Source organism: Mustela erminea, chromosome 7, assembly GCF_009829155.1.
Source record: "Mustela erminea isolate mMusErm1 chromosome 7, mMusErm1.Pri, whole genome shotgun sequence".
NCBI classification, from domain to species: Eukaryota; Metazoa; Chordata; class Mammalia; order Carnivora; family Mustelidae; genus Mustela; species Mustela erminea.
Window position 1 is genome coordinate 64,065,451 of NC_045620.1, and position 22,026 is coordinate 64,087,476.

At 56.1% G+C, this 22,026-nt stretch overlaps 1 protein-coding gene and 1 long non-coding RNA gene across 2 annotated transcripts; one reads left to right on the forward strand and one right to left on the reverse strand.

Moving 5' to 3' along the window:
- Positions 1-5,540: 5,540 nt before the first annotated feature.
- Positions 5,541-17,706, reverse strand: SIX3 (SIX homeobox 3). The gene is made up of 3 exons (XM_032351866.1): positions 17,444-17,706; positions 8,915-9,740; positions 5,541-7,033 (listed from the first exon to the last, which is right to left on the reverse strand). The coding sequence occupies exons 1-3, from the start codon at positions 17,496-17,498 to the stop codon at positions 6,841-6,843; spliced, it is 1,074 nt and encodes a 357-aa protein (XP_032207757.1). The 5' UTR covers positions 17,499-17,706; the 3' UTR covers positions 5,541-6,840.
- Positions 12,406-20,348, forward strand: LOC116595476. Its single transcript, XR_004287697.1, has 2 exons — positions 12,406-16,424; positions 17,250-20,348. It is a non-coding gene; the product is annotated as an uncharacterized LOC116595476 (long non-coding RNA).
- The last annotated feature ends 1,678 nt before the right edge of the window (positions 20,349-22,026 follow it).

Genomic DNA, 22,026 nt, shown 5'->3' on the forward strand with positions numbered 1-22,026 from the left:
TATATAAACGGGCTCGAGTCATGGCTTATTTGTAAAAGTGGAGAGAGATCACCAGGAGGGCAGACCGGCCCCTGTTCTGATCAGAGGGACACTGGACTAGTGTCTACTGTGCGGGGCGTTGTGTGCTTGTGAGGAGGGGAGGCTGTGTGTGTCCTGTGAGCGAAGTCGCCTGTGGGGGTCTCTGGGAGTGCAGGGGTGGGGAGGTGGGGGAAGCTGTTGATGAGTGCGGGTGGGGTGCGTTCTGGGTTGGCCTCTTTTGGGCAGAGGAAGTTGCCGGTGCCCCCCAGCGCCCAGGGGAGTGGCCGTTCTGCCCCCACCTCGCACACTTGCAGCCCTCAGCTCACTTTCCAGGTTACTAAACCTTCCATCAGTTAGTGAGCTCCCTAGGGGCAATTTTTTGGAAGACCAATTTGTCCCTGGGCTTGGTCCTCCCCGTTTGAAGCCGGGAAGTAGCTGCTCCCCATGTTCGCCCACCCTTCCTATTCCTTTTCTTCCTGCTTTGGGTCTCAACCCTGCTTTCCTTCTCTCTTCTCTCTTCCTTCTCCTTTTGCTTTTATCCCTTCTCTATGATTTCTTTCCCTTTTCTATATCCTCCCTTACTTTCTTGCTCAGCAAAAAGAATGTCCCTGAGCATTTTGGGGTGGATTATAAAATGGAGGACCCCCCTCCCCATTTCCTGACGGCTTCCAAGATTAGCCATGTTTCCCTGAAGGTGCTTATCTAGTTCTCCGCCCAGGAACCCCAGCCTCCTGGTGCGCATGCTTGTGTGTGTGTGTGTGTGTGTGTGTGTGTGTGCATGCACAAGTGCCAGAGTGAGTAGAGGTTGGGCTAATGGGTGGCCTCCAAGTGCCTAGCGTCAGGCAATGTGGTTTGGGAGTTGAAGAGCCTCTGGGGAACATTTCCATTATATCTTTGGGTTGGCTCTCACATGCCATGTGTCTGAAGGCTTCCTCTACGTACCCTCCTGAGTTTGTTTTGGTGGATGGGCAGTGGCTGTGTTCTCTGACTGTATTTATTGCTTATCTGCTCCCTTCCTTGTATGCGAACTTTTGGCGAGCCCCAGCCATTACATGTAGCAGATGACACACTAAATGTCGATCGGTGCTAATGCCGTCTTATGCAGACCTGTGTTTCTTGTCCGGTGTGCACAGCTCTGTCGAGGGTGCAGTTGTGAGATGGAGCATGTTTGCGTGTGCATCTGTGCAATTTGGAGAGTACGGCCCTAGAGACTGGGAAAGGGAGGATGGTGTGTTCTTGTGTTGGCGTCTGAGGACCGATGTAGAATCAGCACAGAGGAAATCTGAAAGGGGTCCTCTGTTGTGTCAGGAAGGAGGTCTGCGGGCACTGGGAAAATGCTCTGGGGGCCAGTAGGTGTATAAGGGAAAGCCTATATTGGGTGAGGTGTGTGCATCACCTGTGAGTGGAGGGATGTAGTTGTGTATGACTGAGTGGGTGTGAGTGTATGGTGTAGCCTGGGCCTGCCTGCCTGCCCCCGCAGAGCCCCGCCCGCTACTGCAGAGCTCAATCAGCCGCTGCATGAATACACTCGAATGGAAAGTTGTGCTCAGCTGACCGGAGAAATCGGAGCTGGCTAGCACTGCTCCCCTCCTCCTGGCCTTCCTCCTGCCCTTCCTTGGGCCAGAGGGCTGCCGGGCTTACACACTGAGACAGGGGAGGCTCCACTCAGCTGGGGCTGGAAGGCCTTGGGGCAGTGGGGAGTTGGGCAGGCCTTAGGACCTGGGGGCCCGCGCACCCCAGAGGGCTCGGCATCTCATCCACAGTGCCTGGGAGGGCTGGGGATTGGTGAGGGACCTGGAAAAGAACCCGAAGCAGCAGCTGGTTCTCCAGGGGACAGCCAAAGACCTAGGTGGGGACCTGGATGGCCACGGAGGCACAAAAAGGGTGACAGAGAAGACACGGGGGTCATTCCCTGCTGGGGGAGGCCAAGTGCACCCAATGTGCGCCACAGGTTGGAGCCTGGGCTTCGAGCTCCAGTGACCCTAGCGATGGGCTAGGTTTCAAATGTGCCAGGCTGGTCGGTTCTCCTTTCCAAAGAAGCTGAGAGAGTCCCTCTCTTTGCCACAGCCCATAGTAGGGTTCACGGTCCACCTCAACTTGACCTACCTAGGCCTTGGCCTGGCCCTCTCACCTCCCTGGTAGCCCTCCCCACATCCAAAGTCTGGCCATCCCTGGCTGTTCCCACCACCTCCAACCTGAGTCCCAGCCCGAAACAGCCAGGCTCCTGTTGTTGCCTTCACTCCTACTATCCACCAGCAATCCCCACCCCATGTCACGGCAGCTTCCAGGTCATTTCATTTTAATCAGCTGTATGTCTCACTTGGGATAATTAACTGTGTTGGTGCTGGGCAGTCAATTCTGCAGGATTGGAAGAGGGCAAGAAGAGGGGCGGGGTGGGGGGGGCAGAATTCCCGGTGGGGGGAGGGGTGTAAGGAAGAAGAGGTGATTAGGCCGGAAGGGGTAGATTGGTCTTTCTAACCTCAGGCAGGCAGCTTCTAGGCGCCAGCGACTTTGGCACAGATTTTTCCATCTTTGCTTCCCTTTCCGTGGCTTCAGTTTTCCCATGCAAATTCTGGATTGCCATTGTTTTTCTTTGAGGGAGGCAGGAATGAAGACACTACCCCAGTTCGGCTGCTCTTCTTCAAGCTCCTTATCCCTAGAGTAGGCAGTCCAGGTACACAGAGGCCTACACACAGGGGAAGACTTCAAGCACTCCTGCTGGGGCATGAGTGTGTGCGGCAGGGGTGCAGAGAATGGTAGTGTGTGCCAGAGCAGGGCAGCACCAGAAGGAGGAGAGCTGACCCATGGGCTGCCCTGGGGCTGGACAGAGAGGGTGGATGCTTAATGTTGAGGCCTGATCACCCAGCCTGACATGGCTCATGAGAATGGACATACCAGTGAACACACTCTCCCAAGACACAGCCCGCAGCATTCAGTGGCTGAGCTGGCTTCTCTGCCAGCAGGAACTTCCATCAGGTCTCACCCCTTGAGCTCTGTCCTGACTGCCCCTGGGATGTTGACTGTCTTGGCCAGAGCTTTGAGGGACCCAGAAAGAGAATGGGCAGGCAGCCCATAAAAGGAGAGATTGGGCTGGAAAGGGGCCTCTTTTCTCTCACTTCCATGTTTAAAGGGACGGAGGTCAAATCCAATGTAATATCCTCAGTGATCAGGGTAAAGGATGAATTGGGGAAGCCAAAGAGCCAACTCTCCTGTGCCTCTGGTCAAAGAATAAGGACTGTGACCCCCTGGTCCCCATTCCTTAAAGGCAGAGAACGGTCAGTTAGGGCTGTGTAGCCTGGGAGTCGTATCTGTGGGTTGAGTAGAACAAGGGAACCCACCAGAATGGAGACCCACAAAGCACATGTTCACGGCACGGAAAGGCCCTGTACACACAGCACGCTATAGCTGAACATGATCCACTTCTTGCCAAACTAGGTAAATATCAACTGCCCAAATCACACACAAATACCTACCGTATAGGCAATATAAAAGAGCACACATACTGGACACACACTGATACACTATATACCCATGTATATCAAACATCACACACACACACACACACACACACACACACACACGCACACACACATGCCTTTATATGCAGACCTCAACTGCATGGGGGGAACCCAGCATTCGGAATTGGGCACATCCACACCACTCATCACAAGTACTCATACCTCTCCTTCAAGTACCCTGGAGCTGAGTTTGGATGTTTGTACAGACCCGAGCAGAAACACAGGAGATGAGGGAGAGTGATAGGTGACAGCGAGACAGGCAGGTAGCAGAACCTAGTTTCCCAAAGCTGAAGGCTGTTATGGAGTTGAATGGCTTGTCTTCTGCAGTGGAGAGGTAGGAGTGGGTACTGGATACTCCGATCTTGCTTGCTTTCTCGGGTATGTTGTGAGAAGGAGGCTTTTTAAGTCCACAAGTTTGTCCTCTGTCCCCAGACAAAAAGGCATCTGCTCCCTGGTTCACCAGTCAAAGCCCCTCCAGGAGTCACCAGCCAGCAGGGCCACCCTGTCCTTCCCCTAATCCATTCTAGTTAGTCAGCTGGGTAGGTCCATCCGGAGCCTCAGCGCTGTCTGAGGCCGCCCCTTCTTTGGATTTCAGGCCCAAGTTCTGGGGCAAGTCTGAGTCATATATTTTAAAATGCAGGTTAGGGACAGAGCCTGTCATCCCAGGCATCATTCTGTGCACTAGAACAGAGGCTCCTTCTGGGAAGAAGCCAGCAACATCCTCCCCATATTCCTGCCACCCAGGTCAATGTTGCCTGAACTGTGGCATCATAAGGAATGTTTCCCAAGATGGTGAATGCAGGCAGATTCTGACACTGTGCGCCAGGCCTTAGAACTTGGAAGCTCTTGAGGCCATGGAAAGCCCTGGGTCTAAGGCAGGATGCACACAGAAACCTTCCCCTCCAGGCAAGCTCACCCTGGGTGCAGAAGGCCCCATCTGCACGCACAGGGCACCTCTGGGCCTGTCGGCTTTTCCGCCCGGGCCAGGCCCTGTGTAAACCCCATGGCGAGACTGGAGATGGGGACAAAAGGAAATCGGAAGTCAAATTTAGTTTGGAACCAGTGTGAAATTCCATGCACGTTTCTCCCTAATCCGCCTGCCTCTGGAAATTGGACTTTCAAGTGAAGGCAAGTTTTCTGAAATTAGCTCTTTGGCTCCTCGGGCTCTGGCTGGCCTGGCCCAGAGTGGCAGAGGCACGGTCAGTCACACCATCGCAGGGAACTGGAGGGGTATTGGGCAGGACAAGGAGGCCTGAGGCCAGTGAGAACCTGGCTAGCAAAAGATGGTGATTTTTTTTTTGGCTTTTGTTTTCAAGTGTCAACCAGCTCTGAAAATGTCTTAGGGGCTGGAGAGATTCCTGTTGATTCCAAAAGTCGGGAAGAAATTTCAAGGAGAGAGATCAAGATCCATAAGGCAAGTTATAGAGTCACACAGACGCGAACACCCGTGGTGAGGAGAAGGTCCATCCCAACTGCAGGCCCTAAACTCCTCAGACTACCTCCTCCTTTGCTCTCTCTGCCCTCCCTGCCCTGAGTACGGTTGCCCCCAACTCCACCTTGCAAAAAGAAGACAAAACCTGTCGGCTGTGCTCTGGGTAGGTGGATGGTTGGTTTGGTGACCTTGTGTGTTTACTGTTAAAAAAAAGTCACACAGACACACAACAACAGCAACTGGAAGATGCCAAACACACCCCAAGGACCCACGAGGGCCGCCGCAGGCTCTAATTCCTGCAGCTCTCGGCCTGGCATCTCCTTCTGAAGAAACCAGCCAGAGCCCCCCTCCCCCTGTGCCCTCTGAGCCTTTCGTTCCGGACTTGGCTTCGGTTCTCCTGTTCCCATCTTCCCACCCCCCACCCCCAACCCTCACCACCTCCAGGAAAAAGCTTCTACTCGGCCTTAAAATTCTGCCCCAGCTCCAGTGGCATAGTTGGAGGGGAAGTGAAGGCCCGGCGCTGCACCCCGGGCTGTGCCCCGGGGCAGACAAAAACACCAGTCTCGGGGAGTGATAAGAAAATGGAGAATACTGTATTTGCTTTAGAAAGTTTTTACATATAGATAAACACGCAGTTAAGATAACAGTAAAAGCGCCCTACGGGGAGTGAGAGATTTCTCCAAAGCAGCTAAGAAATACTTGAAATAGCTTTTGCATAAGAATACTACAGTCTCACTCTCCGCTTCCGCTAGCGACGGGGTCCCTCTTCCTAACCCAGCCCGCCACGCCACGCCTTGACTGCCAAGTCAACGCCAGGAACACCGAGTGGGAGGGGAACCCCGAAAAGGAAAGAGACAGGTGAGTGGGGAGGCAGGAAGGGGTGGGGAGGAGAATGCAAAAGGAAGAGGAGAAAAAGCAAATATCATATACAGGCAATTTCTACACATATATTACAAACTGGGAAAATGACCGATCATTAAGATATACATAATTCATATAAAATTTTGAAATAAAAATAAAAATCTGTTACAGTCATAACTATTCTTTTTCCACATTTATAACCAGTACCCACACAGGCAGTGACAGAGTGGAGAGAAAAAGGTGCTTACGAAGAAAATGATTGTCTGCTGAACAAAAAACAGAAGATTGCATTTTGTTTGACCAATACTTGGACTTAAAAACAGAGAAAGAAAGAAGAGCGAGAGAGGAAAAAAGAGAGCGAGCAACAAAAGGCGAGAAACATTTGCTATTTCCCTCTCAAGGAGTTCTTTTTTTTTTTTTTTTAAACAAATTCTGAACGGAGATGGCGGTTTTATTTTATTTTTTCTCTTTTTTGTCTGTTTTGCTTTTGTCGTCTTGTCGTCGTGGTGGTGGTCGGTTTTTGTATAGTCGACTCTTTTTAAATCGTTTAAACTAGAGAGAATATTTTCCCAGATACAAATAAATCGTCATGCAGGTGGGGTGCCGGGTCCGTGGGAACCGAAAGGAGAAGCCGTGCTTGTCCTAGAAAGTATACAATTGTCACCTCTTTTATGTTTTCTGCCCGCAACATCAGCGTTTGTAACTGTCTGTTGGCGTCGCGGTCCTTTGGGGTGGCCGTGGTGGTAGATGGTGGTTGGGGTTGTTGATAGTTTGCGTTTAATTTGTTATTTTTCTTGGTTTTTATATATTTTTGGCTGGGGTGGAAATGTGTGTTTACTTGTGTGTGTTTACTTGTGTGTGTGTGTGTGTGTGTGTGTATGATTGTGTATCCTGATTTCGGTTTGTTCTGGGGATGGAGGAGGAAGAAGAGGAAGAGGAGGAGGGTGAGGAGGAGGAGGAGGAGGAGGAGGAGGGGAAGGAGGGGGAGGGGGAGGAGGGCGGCCTTGGCTATCATACATCACATTCCGAGTCGCTGGAGGTTACCGAGAGGATGGAGGTGCCGGTGTCCGCGCGCTCCGTCAGGCTGGACACGCTGGTGGTGGGGCTGGCTGCCGTGGACGGCGACTCTGCGGAGCCGTGCGTGGGACAGCCGGGCTCGGCCAGCGAACGCATGCCGCTCGGCCCGATGGCCTGGTGTTGAAGCCTGCGGGAGACAGAGAGCGGCACCAGCCCTGACACAGCGGCTCCGCCACCCGGCTCAGTCAAGCCGCCTCCCCGCGCCCGCGGCCGCCGGTGCTCCCCAGCCTCCACAGCGCGCCCTTGGCCACCACCCGCGACTCGGCTCCCGGCGCTCATTCCCTTCCCCTCCCCTGCCTCCAAGCCCCCGACTGCTCATTGAACGCCACAGAGCCCCCCAGCGCGGCGCTTGACTCGCGTCTCTCCTCCCCGGGGCTCTCTGGAGCTTCCCAAGGCTTCCCAGTTCGGAGCCGGCCGCCGAGGAGAGGTAGGACCCGTGGCCGGCCGCCTGGGGAGGCCTGGGAGCACAGCCCGGGACGCCGCATCCCGAAACAGCACAAGTCCGCGAGGGACAGGGTGCTCCTTCCTCCCCAGCCCCTTGGGACTCTTCAGACTGAACCGGCTGCCCGGGAGAGGCCGGTCTCCGCAGTGGCTCCTGCCCCAGCTCCCCCGAACACACCGAGAGCTGCGGGTTGCTCACCCGCAGCCTCTGCGGAGTAGGACCCGCTTTCTGGGTTTGCTCTCTGGATCCCCGTGCTGAGCACAGGAGCAGGGGCAGAGAGAACGTAGAAGCCGGAAGCGGAAAAAGTAGGGAAGAGGTGCAACAGAGAAAGGAGAGAAAGCAGCAGGAAAGGGGTGCAGAGCAGTCTCTGTCTGCCCCTTTGCCGCAGCAGGCATCAGCGGCCTGGGGCCTAGAGTCTCTGAGTTCCTACAAGGAGGCTTCCCCCTGTCCCGGGCACTCCCCCGTCTCAGGCGAAAAACTGGCTCTGCGCGCAAAGGTGAGAGGGCCCAGGGCTCAGGCCTGGACCACCTAAACACAAACACTCATTCACTCCAGGAACTCAGCCCTGGCCTCCAGCCCCTAGCAGCTGTCAGCAGTTGGGGCCCTGCTCCCTGTGGTACACCAGGCTCAGGGCCTTCAGAGGCCAGATAGGGACGCAGGCTTCTTACCAGGGCTTTCACCCCACTTTCTCCCTTCCCCCTTCCCTCCTCTTTTCCTCTAGTTATTTTTCTCCCTACCTCCAACAGGCCCAAGTGGGCTGACTGGCCAAGCCCAGGCAACTTTGTGACTTTGTGGCCAACGTGCTGGCAGTGAGGCTCTTCCTGCTCCTGGTGGCTTCCCAAATTAGTGGGCCAAGGCGGTGCTCCTTGACTGGGGCAGGAGGGCTGGCACCTGTGTGCACGTGTACACACACACACACACACACACACACACATATATACACAAGGCCTCTCCACTCCCAGCCTGGTTGTCCAGCTCCTGGGCAGCCCATTTGCAATGCTGAAGGCGAGGCCTGCTCCACTGCGGTCACCGACCTTTTTCCTTTTGTGGCAGAGACCCAGGTTCAGTTTCCTTTCCATGACATTGTGGATTCCTCCCCGGGTTTTTGCAGTGCATAGAAATAAGAACCAGATGGCAAGGGCGGCTTTCCTTCCTTCCCTGTCTGTAGGCTCCAGAGGATTGCGGAGCTGGGGACGGGCTGAGCAGGTGGCACGGGTGCAGGGCAGGGCTAGGGCTCCCAGGGCTGGGACCAGGGACTGTGGGCACTCAGGACCTCAAACACACACACACACACACACACACACTCTCTCTCTCTCTCTCTCTCTCTCTCTCTCTCTCTCTCCATCCTGCCCGAAGCCCTTCTCGGACAAAGTCATCAAGAATCCCACTGCCCCGTCCCTCTTCTGCGCGTTTGGGCAAGCGGAAACTTTCTCCAACTGGCCAGGGGGTCGCGGCTTCTCGCGCGCCCGGCAGCCATCGACACCCTGCCCCATTCGCCCCTATTTCAACCCCTGTCTCCCTCCCGGGCCCCAGAAACGGTAGCCAGGCCGCGGGCCCGCCACTGACCTGTTCTTGGCCGCCGCGGCGCGGTCGCGCTGCCTCCGGTTCTTAAACCAGTTGCCTACTTGTGTGGGAGTGAGGCCGGTGGCCTGCGCCAGTTCGCGTTTCTTGCTGGGGTTGGGGTAGGGGTCCTGCAGGTACCACTCCCGCAGCAGGCTCCGAGTCCGCTCCTTGAAGCAATGCGTCTTCTGCTCGCCGTCCCAGATGGTGCGCGGCAGCGGGAACTTCTTGCGCACGCGGTACTTGTCCACCGGGCCAAGCGGGCGGCCGCGCAGCTTCTCGGCCTCCTGGTAGTGCGCCTCGAGCCACATAGCCTGCAGCTTGCCGTGGGACTCCTTGGTGAACTTGTGGTTCTCCAGGATGTGGTAGAGGTCGCGAAAGTTGCCCGTGTGGAAGGCGACCACGGCGCGCGCGCGCAGGATCGACTCGTGCTTGTTGATGGCCTCGCACGCCCCGGGGGCCACGGGCAGCGACCAGAGGAAGCGGCCCAGCCGCTCGATGTCGCCCGTCTCCTCCAGCGTCTCGCAGACGCTGGCCACCTGCTCCGGCGAGAAGTTGAGGGTGGGCAGCTGGAACATGGACAACTCTTCCGGGGGGGCCCTGGAGCCGCCGCCGCTGCCGCCGCCGCCTGCTCCGCCAGCACCGCCGCCTCCCGCACAGTTCCCGCCGCCGCCGCCGCCGCCGCCGCCGCCGCCCGCGCCGCCGCCGCCCGCACCGTTCCCGCCGCCGCTACTCGCCAGAAGTAGGGAGCGGTGATGAGGATCGGCGAAGTTTGGCAACAAGAAGTGGGAGGAATAGAGGTCTAGGGGGGAGCGGAATACCATGGACTGACCTGAGAGGAGAGGAGAAAATTCAGGGAGAGGAAGAGAGAGGGGAGGAAGAGGAGGAGAGGGGCGATGAGGACCAGGAGGAGGGAGAGGAGAGGGGGGAGGAGGAGAAGGAAAGGAGGGGGGAGCAGGAGGAGGAGGAGGAGGAGGGGGAGGAGGAAGGGCGTAAGGGACACCCACACCCCACACACATCCACACACACACACACCCGCGCAGCCACATAGAGAGGGAGGAAGGAGAGCGGCCCGGTGCGCGCGCGCAGAGAGAGAACCCGAGACAGAGAGGGAGAGGGTGAGGGAGAGAGAGAGAGAGAGAGAAGAGCGAGAGCCAACCACCGCCGAGTCAAGATTCAGCGATTCCACAGCAATCGCCCTAATGACAACAGCCTCATAATATCTCCCCTAAATCCACAGTGAGTGCAGCATTGAAACATTTTGTTTCGCTTTTCTATTGGTCTGCGGCGTGTCGTTGTGGCGTTGCCACGGCAACCGCTGCCAATCACTGTCAGCCCTGCCAATCAATACCGAGAACGTAAGGACGGTTTTACCACTTAGCCAGAGTGGGGGGGAGGGGGAGAGGAGGAGAGAGGGAAAAGGGGGAGAAAGAGATTTTTTTTTTTTAATCTTTGCAACTCTTAATCTCGGCACTTCCCCCTCTTTATCTCTCTCTTTTTTTTCTCTCTCCCCCCCTCTCTTTCTATGTCTCTGAGCTCCCTTCTTCCCTCTTCCCCAAAGAAGTTGATCCAGAAATTCAAAAGGCCATGGACAGAGAGTTGTTGAATGGGATGAGCAATTAAAAGGGGGATTTTCTTGGGAAGTAAGAGGCTCCCCATGAGGCAGGAAGGCCGAGGGCCAGCCCTCAAGGAGAGGCCAAGGGCTGGCTAAGCAGGCACAGTTTGCACATGGTGTGAACGTCGGGCTACCTCTTTCTGCCTATGTGAGCACTAATAGTGGCGAGGAAGAAAGAAGAGATGAGATCATGGGGCCCACCACAAGCTGACCCTTTCTGCTGCTCCTGGGATTCCGGATTTTGAGGGGCATCTAACACCTGAGAGCCCGAGCTCAGGACTCAGGGTGTCAGAAGCTGCTCTGGTCTTTTCCGTGTGTGACCATTGGCTACATTTATCCCAATTCGTCTGCATTGGATTTCACCCACTTCCCTTTACTCTACCCCTGGTCAAGGAGCCTTGATTTCCCCTATTGCTCTGTATTTTTAAATACCAGTAAAAATAACAGTACACTTCTTTTTATCTTGAAAAGCAAGCCACTTCTTTGTTTCCCACCCCAGACTTTAACTGTGTCCCCCATGGAGCTGAGAAGTCTGGAACCCTCTGGAGCCCCCTGACAAGCCCATGACTCCTACTCCTCCAAGGAACTCTGGACCTGCCTACAAGCCCCAGAAGGACACTCAAACTTTGGAGGATTCCTCAAAGAAGCAGATAGGCCTGAACACTGTGTGTTTGCTCATATTGTAAAGGAAAAAAAAAACCTATTTTATCTAAGCACAGTAACATGACAAACCTAAAACAAACCCCAAAAGGGCCCGTAGAATAGAGAGAGCCCTCCCTCCCTCTGGCCACTGCAACCATCCCCCGGATCCAGGGCCGGTATGGGTATTTATTCTAAGGTATGTTGCTTTTAAGAAGATGTAATCAGCATCTTTAGCCGGGCCTCCCTTTGTGAGGCTTCTGTAACTATGGAAGTGTGATTTACGCAGATTTGTCAGGGTCAGAGACGTCTTTCCCCTGAGCACTGTGTATATTTAGACAAGACTCGATTTGGTGTTAAAAAGTGTATATTTTGAATGAGTTCACACACAGTAGCCAACAATGCCCACATTGTCGGCCCGTGTACAACGCGTATTGAAACGCAGCGTCCAGACTTCAACTAATCTGCCCTCAATAAAGCTGAAATAATTATCCTAAGCTGCCTTTCCAGAAGAAAAATCATTGAGGAATTCAAAACTCTTAAAAAAAAAAAAAAGGATCTTTTCTACATTCCGATGCAGATCTGGGGGCGAGGCACCGAGTCCACACCACTTTGGAGATCTCAATGAGGGAGGAAAGAGATTGAGAGAGAATTTAAATAGGAAACTTAACGTGACTGGGGCTGTGAGTGTCCCACTCCTAAACCCCAGCTCAGGTCCTGCTAGGCCTTGACTCCCGCAGAGCCCTGCCTCCTGTGCAAAGAAGGGCGAGCTACCGCGGAGGCTCTACTCTGGCCGGGAGGCTCTGGGCTGGGAGAGGAGGCCCGCTACCCGCCTGCTCCGCCCCTGGCAGCCGAGGGTCGCTGGTCCTAAACCCAATGACTGAGGCAGGGAAATATTCGCTCAAAAGGAAGACCCGCCAAGGCCCACTTTGGGTGATCTCTCCCCTCCAAGTAGCTTGCTCCCGACCGTGGGTCCTTTTCCGTTCAGCTTCGAAGCTCTGGGCGGTCGTTCACAGCGGGCCCAGAAAGAGCCCTAAGGTTGGGACACAAAAACAGACGCTTCATCTTTTCTTCCCGATCCCTTTCTCTGGTAGGGGAAGGATTATAGGCTGAGGGGTGGGAGGGGGAAGGGGCAGGAGGAGGAAGCGGGGGAGGAAGGAATGAAAAAGGGGAGGGAGTGGGTATTGTGCCGCGTGTGGGGGGAGAATTCCTACGGGTGGGTTTCCGAATATTGTGTTCAACTTTTTGAAAGCAGCTCGTGACCCCGAAACTGCATCCCCTGGAGCCGAGGACCCAGGCGCCGGGCGGGCGGGTGAACCCAGCCAGTCCCCTCCCCGTCCCCACAACCCCCGCCTCCGGGTGGGGGCGACTCGGCCTCTCCCCGCCGCTGCCTAGCTAGCCCCGGAGGGAGCCTGGGCAGGTGCCGCGGGCTCTGCCGAAAGTGCTGAAATCGAAAACCGTCACCACTCAAGGAGAACTGAGGCAAGTGGGGCTGCGACTCAGCTCGGCGACACCCCTGTCCCCAGCCTTGGCCTGGGCGCCTGCCGATACGCCGCACCCCGCCGGCTAGGGTGGCAGCCGCGACTCGAGAGTGCAGAGCCGTACGGAGGGCGGCTTCGAGGCGCGCAGCTTTGTGCGCTGGGACAGGGCCCGGCGCCACGGGTCCGGCGGTCAGCCCCGGGCTGTCAAGACACTTCCAGCAGAACCGAGCCCCGCGCCGCCCACGGAGTCCACCTCACGGCCCGGCGGCCGCCAGCGCTTCTCCGCTCTGGCCCGAAGCACGACGCCCGCCGCCGGGAGCCCGTAAGTTGAGAGTCGCGAGAGCTGGGGGGCAGAGGGGGGAAGGCGGGGTGGCCGGTCCTCGGCGCGGATGGCTGGTGCAGCTGGGAGCGCAGGCTCCGAGGGGTCCGGGTCTGGGAGTGCTGACCGTGTGGGGGAGGGGGCTATGGAGCACTAGAGCTTCCCCTCCCAAATTCCCAGGCGCTGGGCTTTGGGGAGGGGCGTAGGAGCCCAAGGACCTCGGATTCTGGGGCCCAGGAGCCTTTCCCGCCGTTCTGGGGGCCCGAGGCAGTAGGCAGCGGGAGGGCAGAGAGCTGAGCCGGGAGGACATCTGGAGGGGTAGCGCGCAGGGGGGCGCCAGCACCTAGGGTCTCTCAGAGTGTAGAGATTGGGATGAACGTGGCAGCCCGCGGGGCCTGTAAGTCTCCCCTGCCCTCTGGCCGCTCAGACTCCCGGATCTGGAACTTGGAGCCCGTACTGGCAGAGGTCACAAAATTGCCACCACCGTCTCTGCTTTAATCCTGGGCCCGGCAACCGGCAGAACTGCGTACAGGTGGGGCGGGGAGAAAGGGCGTTTGAGCCGGCGAGTGTCTTTCCCGTACTAGGACCTACGGGACATTTATTTACAAATTAGCCCCAAGCCCAGCAGTCTAACTCCACCGTGAGAGGTGCCTGAAAGACCCACTCCTTCCTTGGCGTAATGCGGAAAGCCAAGAGGTCCGCAAACCTGCCGACGGGAGCAGCTACACCCACTGGGCCTTGCTCAGCTGTGGAGGGCCGGTTTGTACTGGGGGGGGGGGGAGTAACGGCCCTTCCGGCCCCCAGGATGTCAGGAGGCAGGGGCTGGTCCCGGGGCCCGCGGTTTGGGCCTCCCCGCAAGCTGCAAACCGAGGCGCATGGCGTGGGCGGCCGATGAGGGCGCAGGGGAGTGCAGCACGTAGGCGGGGAGGCCTCGAAGCCCTTCAAGGACCCCGATTACTTTCCTTTGAATGAAAAACAACAACAACAACAACAACTGCTCCCTCCCTGCCCCCACCCCCCCAGCCTTAGCCTCCCGGGACCCGCGCTCCAAGCGATTGTCGCCTGGGACAGTAAACACAGCTCAGTTGCCTCAACTTTCACCGCACATAAAAGTTCCTGGCGTGCGGAGAAATTTGAATATTTGATCAGCCCCTTTGAGTGACCCTCATTAGCTTGGCGCCCTGCTAAGGCCCCGGCATCGCAAAAAAGCTGCTGGGCCCGGCATTTGTATGCCTTGTTAGCGCCGCTTAATGAAGCTGCCCCGACGGCTCAAAGGCTGCCTCCGGGGCGGGCGCTGCGTACCTCTCGGCACCCCACTCTGCCTAATGAGCCCCACCGCCCGCTGTAGGCCCCTCCACCCCCCACATCCTCAAACAAGACAAGTTTGGCTCTCTCTTGGGCCACCGCACCTCCCACTGCCAGGCTCAGGAGAGAGGGCACAATCCCTTCCCAGTTGGCTGTGCAGACCCAGCCCTGAGAGAGAGAGAGAGAGAGAGAGAGATGGGAGACTTGGGAGTTGTGAGTGATAGGGGCTGGGGAGGACGCCTGTGGCCTCAGGTTCTAGTCCAGGGAGTGCACTACCAACCTCTCCCAAGAGGGCTAATTTCAAATCATTTACCCTATTTCCTTAAAGATGCATCTGAACTAGTGCTGGGGTGGCAGGGGGCAGATGTCCAGGGGAGGCTCAGTTTCCCATCTTCCTCCCTACCCAAGTTCCTTTGGGTTCCAAAGCCCAGGAGACGGGCTACTTCTCTGCAGAGATCTCTTGAGAGTTCCAGAACTGGTGTGCTAAGGCTTGAATTTGAGAAGGGTAGGCACACTCAACTCCTCAAACTATCGTTGCCCCTCCATCTCAGACCCCAAACAAACACAGCTGGCACTAGGAAAGTGATGTGTTATAGCCTACCTTGTCCCACTTCCCCTGCCCCAGAAAACCAAGCCTTCTCTGGTCTCCTTTAATCATGCTTCCAGTCCTTGGGAAGCTTAAAGAAAAACATTTAAGCAGGGTTTCCCTGTACAGGACCACTGGCTGCTAGGGCAAGATGGGACTAAAACAGGCCCGAGGGAGAACTATGTAAGGTAGTGGGACCAAAGCCACCAGCTACCTCCTGTTTTCTCAGTGGGACAAGTCACATGATTGGTGAGCAAATCTAAGGAGCACAGTTAAAAGTTGGGCTGAAAAAGGAGTAGACTCCCTCTCTGTTCCTTCTGTCCTCCCATGCCCAGTTCACTGGACAGTTGTCCCTCAAGATCCTTCCTTACACACCCAGCTCTTGGGCTTTTAAGGGTTACTTTTGGGGCTTGGGAAGCGGTCTTCTCTCAGATCCACACTCTGGGCCTTCTGGAGATGCCCCCCACTACAAACTCACAATCCCTTAGATACACAGCTGGCTGGCCAGCTTGGTAACTTCAGTACTCTATTCCAGGGTGGCCACCTCTAAGAATGAGTGGCACCCAGCCAGCCCTCACCCTCTGCCAAAAGGCCAGTGAGGCTCTGGGGTAGCGGAGCCTTCTAAGTCCTGGTCCGTTTCTTTCCCCCAGCTCAACGGGCATGCCCCGCCCCATTTCCCATCCCAGGACCCCCTAATTCAAGCCCAAACTGAGGATCTTTAGGGAATCACCTCTGCCCTGGGCAGGACGGTGCCTTGGGCCTTGATCCGTGCAAAGGGCAAAGGTAGGAACCGGCAAGCGAAGAATGAACGATGTTGGAGAGAAAGGGGACCTGGAGTAGGGGTAAAACTCAGCCCTATGGCCCTAAGGCCAGGCCCACCAACTGCTCAGGGGAGGAGGTGAAGGGAGGGGGCTAGGAGTCCGCAGGCATCGGTCGGGGCAGCAGGGACCTAAGGCGTCGGCGTGGGGGGCTAGATCCAGAGGAGAGGGGCGGGGAGGCGGGGGTCGGGGGAGCGCGCAGGACGGAGGGGGGGGGGTGGTACGGCTCTTTAAGAGCCACATGGCTGGCAGGAGAAGCGCGCGGCCTGGTGCTGGTAGCGCATTGACCCCGAAGGGGATTTAGCGGGAAGGGAGCGGCCGGGCTCCGGTGGCTTTGTCCGGGGGCGACCAGAGAGGCCGAGGCACAAGAATACCGAGCGACCGCGTCATGAAAGGCCGCGCCAAAGCGGCGGCGCTGCCGCTCTTGACTTCTGAGCAGGGCTTAGAAAGCTTGTCTCGGCTTAAGCCATACTGCCGGCGCTGGACCCTGAGCGCCGAGTCCGCGGACTCAGAGCCCCCGACCTCGGAGCGGAGAGATGAGGGGGAACTGGGGTGGCAGGGGACGTGGCAAAGCTGCTTTTGGCTCTACAGCCACCTGACCCTAGCTCAAGAGCTACTAGCCTGACTGGCAGCGCCAGGGGATGGCCAGAGCAAAAATTTTCCTTTTCCAACTTCGGCTTTTGATTTTGTGTGTCCACTTCGAGAAGCTGCGGAGCCGGCTGACTCCAAATGGATTCCCAACAGGTGGCCGGGTAAGTCCATTTAAAAATTTTGCTCCTCCATCACCTCCTCCCGGGCCTCCTTCCTTTTCCCCTACCACATTCCCCCTGCCCTTCTCCCTCCGAATTCCCTGTGCTCCTTCCTCAGGTGAAGGAAGGGAAGGTGGTGGTGGTGGTGGTAGTGGTGGTGGTGGTGGTGGTGGTGGTGGTGGCGGCGGTGGTGAGAGGCGCGCTCTCCTTGAGGGTCCGCCGGCTCCCAGTTCAAGCCCAGGACTGCTGGCTGGCGGGTCCCGTGAAGCTCCACCCAGTACCCCTAGGTCCCAATCATCCTTAGCTCTGTTGTGGGCCCTGATACCCCAAGGGGTGTGTGTGTGTGTGTGTGTGTGTGTGTGTGTGTGTGTGTGTGTGTGTTTGCGCGCGCGCGCGCGCCGGGAGCGGGGAGGAGGGATGGGGGAGGCTGGGTAGGGGAGGACGCGCCGGAGCATCTCAAGAGCAGGGCCGACAGGAGGGGGCGGGGGACCCCGTGGCCCGGCGGCCTTTGTGTGGGGGGTTTCAGCAGAAAACCAACTATACACCCTCTTTTATGGGAGACCCGGGATCGGGCCCGGGAGAGCCTGCGCCAGCTGTACAATAGCCCGAAGAAGAGCTTCTTGGCAGCCTCGGGTGGGGGAGTTGGAGGGGGCGAGCGAAGGGAGGAGGGGGAAGCGGAGAAAGGCAAAGGCAAGAAATTCCGGGCGTCGGAGTGAAAAGTCGGAAAATGTCCTCGGAGCGCGCGGGAAACAGAGGCGCGCGCGCTCGCGGGCGCACATCCTCTCTCTGTTACCCACTCACACACGCACTCACACCCACTCCACACAGGTTGCCCACGCACGCAGTCCTTGCAAGCGCGGGGTCTCGAGTCTCATCTCCCAAGCCGAGCCGCGAGCGGAGCCGCCCTCCTGCTCCCCCAGCTCCCCGGCTGTCAAGAGCCCTTCCGCCCGGTCACCCGTCCCCCGAGAATGACTGCGGGAGCTGGGAGGGCCCCCAGGTCTGGGGCTCAGGGAAGATCTTACCTGCGAAAAGGTAAGGGAAGCCGGGAGCAGGAAGCAGCGGCGGATAAATATTCATTAGGAAGTGTAAGTGTCTCCTTTTAAACCGCGCGGCGCGCGCTCTCGCTCCTCTCTCTCTTTCCCTCCCTCCCTCTGTCCTCTTCTGAGGCTCTCTCCCCCTCTCGCTCAGCCTCCCCCCCCTTTCCTGCGAAATGCCGGGTGGTTCCTCGTCTAGCTAACCTGTTGGGAAGCCTGAGCCCTGGGCAGCGCCTCCACAGCTGCTTTCCTTCGCTCTTGGGGCGCGCGATCCCCATCCTCCCTCCCTCCTTTCGCCCAGCCCCTCACCCCTCCTAAATTACTACATCATTAGCTTTATTTTCCAGGGGTAGGGGGTGGTAGAGGCGCAGCCCGGCGCATTTCCCCAAAGCAGGGCGAAAAGCTGGCGCGATCTGAGTCTGCCCCAACTCCATCCCCACTTCACATGCCCACCCTACAACCCCACCCAGTCTTCTTTTTTCCCCTCCTGCCATCTCCACCTCCATCCTAGATCAACCTAAGTCCCCCATCCCCCGTTCCCTCGCCGCCACCAATCTGGATCCTCGGCTGGGTCCGTAGTGAGATGCCAGGTCTGCAGGTCCAACCCTCCTGCCGAGATTGGAACTTCAATCTGCACTGGGTGTGGGGATAGCTCTCTGAGTCCCCCTTTCCCGCTTAGGTTTTGTAGCTTCACCCTGAGGGAACACCTGGGCACCTTGGGCTTTAGGATCAAAACGCGGGGTACACATTCAGCGCCTCACGTCGCCAGGCCTCAGGGCCCCAGGACCATAAACCTTTGGCCGCGCCTGGGAGGCTGCGTGGAAGGTGGGGAAGAGGCGGCCTCACTTTATGCGACTGGGCAGGAGAGACAGATCCACCAAACGATGGACTGACAATGGCCTTTTATGAACAAACTGACCTGAAGTTACACGCAAGTCCGCATCTTTCTCCCTCACGCTCAAGAGAAAATACATCAACAGGATTCCAGGAAGGCACAAGTCCTCGCACAATCCATCTGAGAATCGCTTGCAGCGGCAGGCAAGCACGCACACCCCCCCATCCCCATCTCCTCTTGCCCCAGGCCAGCGCTTCTCCTGCCCCCGAGACTAGAAGGCCAGCGTGCTCACAAGGTGGCTCCCAGAAGAGGTGTATGTCGCTGGACTGTTGCAGGACGGCCTTGGCCACCCTTCTCCCCGCTCCAACCCTCTAGGCCACTCCAAGGGCTCCAAGAGATGGCGTGGTCCCAAAGCGTTAGGGGGTGGCGGGGCCGCTCTCCCGCAGCCCTCTGAGCTCAGGACGCCGAGGTGGGGGCGGGAGGAGGGGCCGAGGGGGCGGGCCCAGGCAAGTTCCCAGTTACAAATACCGCTGTTCTTGGGAGGCCTAGCTGGAGAACTTCGCCCCCAAACACGCCTATTGCCTCCCACAAGGCGCCGTGACTTCCACTGTTGGGTCCTACACTTTTCCCAGGATCCTGGGGCTCCTTAGTCTGTTTGGTGGCCTGGAGGTGGGGTGTGGCCCGGAGCCTCCAGGCGACCTAGTGACCCCGTCTCCACCTCTACCCCCATTTGGCGTGGCTCCGCCAAAATTCACTGAGACAAGTTTCGACCCTTCTAGAAGGGAGCAAGGTGCAGGATCGTCAGAGGGTCTGCCTCTTCCTGGAATGTGAAGAAGTTGGGCAGATGAAGATGCAAGAGAAGCCTAGAGGGCCCCGGGCTAGGAAGCCATATTAACCTTGCATCCCACCCAAAGCCCCGAGTTTGCATTTGCACACCTCTGTCCCATGCAGATCCAGTGGGTCGCATGTGCCAGGCTTAAGCTGAGTCACCTGACTGTACAAGAACTGTACATGCAGTCCTACCTGAAAACACATGCTAGAATTAGAGGAGCACTAAGAACAGAATTTGAGGATAAAAGAAGTGTCCACTGCCATAATCTTTCCAGCGCATGTCCCAGTTGTCCAGATGCTGACAAAAGCCACGGTGTGGTTGGAGAGTGACCCCAGGCACATGGGGGCATACACACAGGAAGCCCCACATGGGGATATTGAGGGCCTATGAGGATGCAGTCTTCGAAACCAAGGGGTTCCTCCTACAGGGATGTTGCCTCCCATGGGAAAGATTTTGTTGAGCGGACTGAGTGAAAGGTTTGAGGTCAAGTCCAGGAGACTATAAAGAGCACCTCCCCCATCCCAAAGCTGACCCTTTTCCCTTGCTCCCGGCTGGTCTGGAAACACACAGAAGAGGGCAATCCAGGAAAAGTTGATTTGGACCAGGATGGTTTATTTGTTGTTATTATTATTGGTTTAGGAGATTGCATGCTGTGGGAGGATGAGAGAGCATAGGGACCTCACTCAGTGTGCACCCTGATCGGGTTCAGGAGTTGGGAGGGCCCTGATTTTGCCCCCACCACAACTACTCTTATGCTAAATTCAGTCTTTAAAAAGAAGGCTAGCTCAACTCCACACTTCCCTGCGTTCACTTCCAGCCCAGTCCCTTTGTATAAAATAAGTCTGCAAAAGAAGGCTCCAAAGAACACTGAATTATTTTTATTAAACTAGTTTTCTTTGTGAGATATTGGGCAGTTCAAACCCCCTCCTCCCCTGTCCCAGGCAGGACCCCCGTCCGTGGGGGTTAGGATTTAAGAGGAGGGAGTGATTCCTAGAGTAGCTCTCCTAGAAAGGCCCAAACAAGTGCACAGATTTGTTTTTGGTTCCATCTCCGTTTGCCTGCCTAGTGTGGGTGAACCTTCCAGACAGTAGCCACCATGGTTTTCCTGCACTGGATGCAGTGGTGCCCTTCGTTTCACTTCACTTCCCTCCCTGACTCTCTCTCTCTGTCTCTGAAAGTAGAGGGTAAGTTTGGGAAGATTGTTTTAGACAAAAAAAAAAAAAAAAGGAAAGAAAGAAGAAGAAGAAAGAGGACGTTCTGGGCCAGCAAGTCGGATGAACACCCTCCAAGGGGCCAAGGAAGGTCTGTCTCCTGAAGAAGAGATGAACCATCTGGAAAACACGGCAGGAGGACACTTTTAAACAAATGTAGTTACCCTAGACATGGAGGGGGTTTGGGAGTGTGAGTAGGGAAGAACTTTCTTTTGGGGGGCAAACACTGTGTCCTTTGAATTTTTCCCAAAGACACACTCGATTCCTGGAAATTGTAGTTAGAGTTTGTTCTTGTAGCTGTTATAAATAATAAAGAATGAATATAATGAAATTATTTTAGACTCAATCTTCCTTGGAAGGGCAGTTTCTTCCAAGACCTTTTTCTTTCCCCTGGTTTGTTTTTCCTATTCCCTGGTAAGAGTCCACCTGCTGACGCACCTCAGGGAGAGACCAAGACAGAGAGAGAGAGAAATGAATAAGGAGGAGACAGTTCTTCCCAAACCCAGAATGACTGCCATTCCCTGTAGCTGAGATTCATGGCACAAAGAAGCAGACTCCTTTACCTTGGGGGCATCTCTCCCCTCTTTGGGTAGTTTCTTTAGAGCCTTCCTAATAGTACACAACAAACAGCATTTTAGAATTAAAGATGTTTGCTCTTACTTACCAATTAATTCTACAAAATCCTCCAAACTTGGCTAGTATGATTTATAAAATTGCCTGTAGGTAGCTAATGTCATTGCAACATTCATCACTCAAGCAGGAAAGCAGCTCGGTTTCTCATGCCCAACGTACAGTCGCTGGAGCGAATTTATTCTTCTCTGTGTTTCCTAAAAGCCCCGGTCAGTTCCGCCGGAGCCCCGGGACTCAGGGCAAAACCGCCTAGGTTTGTGACCCCTTGAGAGGATAGCACTGCGTTTTTAGGGTTTTTTGCTGTTGTTGTTGTTGTAAGCAATTCTTGGTGATGGTGTGAGTTTCTGTCTTTTTCTCCCTCCCCAACCCCACCCCGTCTCTGTTTTTTTTTTCTCTCTCTCTCCCCGTCTCTCTCTCTCCAAGGGAGCCCAGTAGAGTTGCTCGCCTCTTCCTCTGCAGAAACCCGCTGTCTAGATAGAAGCTAACCATTTCCGCTGCCCGGGGCAAAGGGCCGAACGTCGCAGTCCGGTCTTAGTCTGGGGCGGGAAAGGTGGGGGTGATATATGCGGGTTGGGGAGGGGACAGCCACAACCTTCGACAATAAAATAAAATAACTAGATACCCCTTTAATCCCTTCCATTAACAATGTCAATGCGCTAGAGAGGCCGTCTCACCTCCAAAGGTGTCTTCGCCCCCGGAGGGCCCAGGCTTCCAGGCGCAGCCCAACACTGGGCCCGCGCGCCCGAGAGGAGGTGCTCCGACGGCAAAAATCCCATACATTTTTAACTACAGTGATTACTAAATTAATAGCAGGCACTAAGACAGATGTCAAAACGTCTTGAAAATGTTTATCTGTGAATAATTGAGAAGGTGGTGGGACGCATTATCTGATTGTGTAATGAAATATGTATGAGGAACAGCTGTTTGCGACAGTCCCCTCCCGCAGCCTCCTCAGCCGGGGCCCTTCTACTGGAAGCAGGAACCTCGGCGAATTTGGTGGTCCACTTGGGAGCCCGCTCCTCCCCTCTGGGGCTGCTGGCAGAGCTGTGGCTCCTGCGGCCCC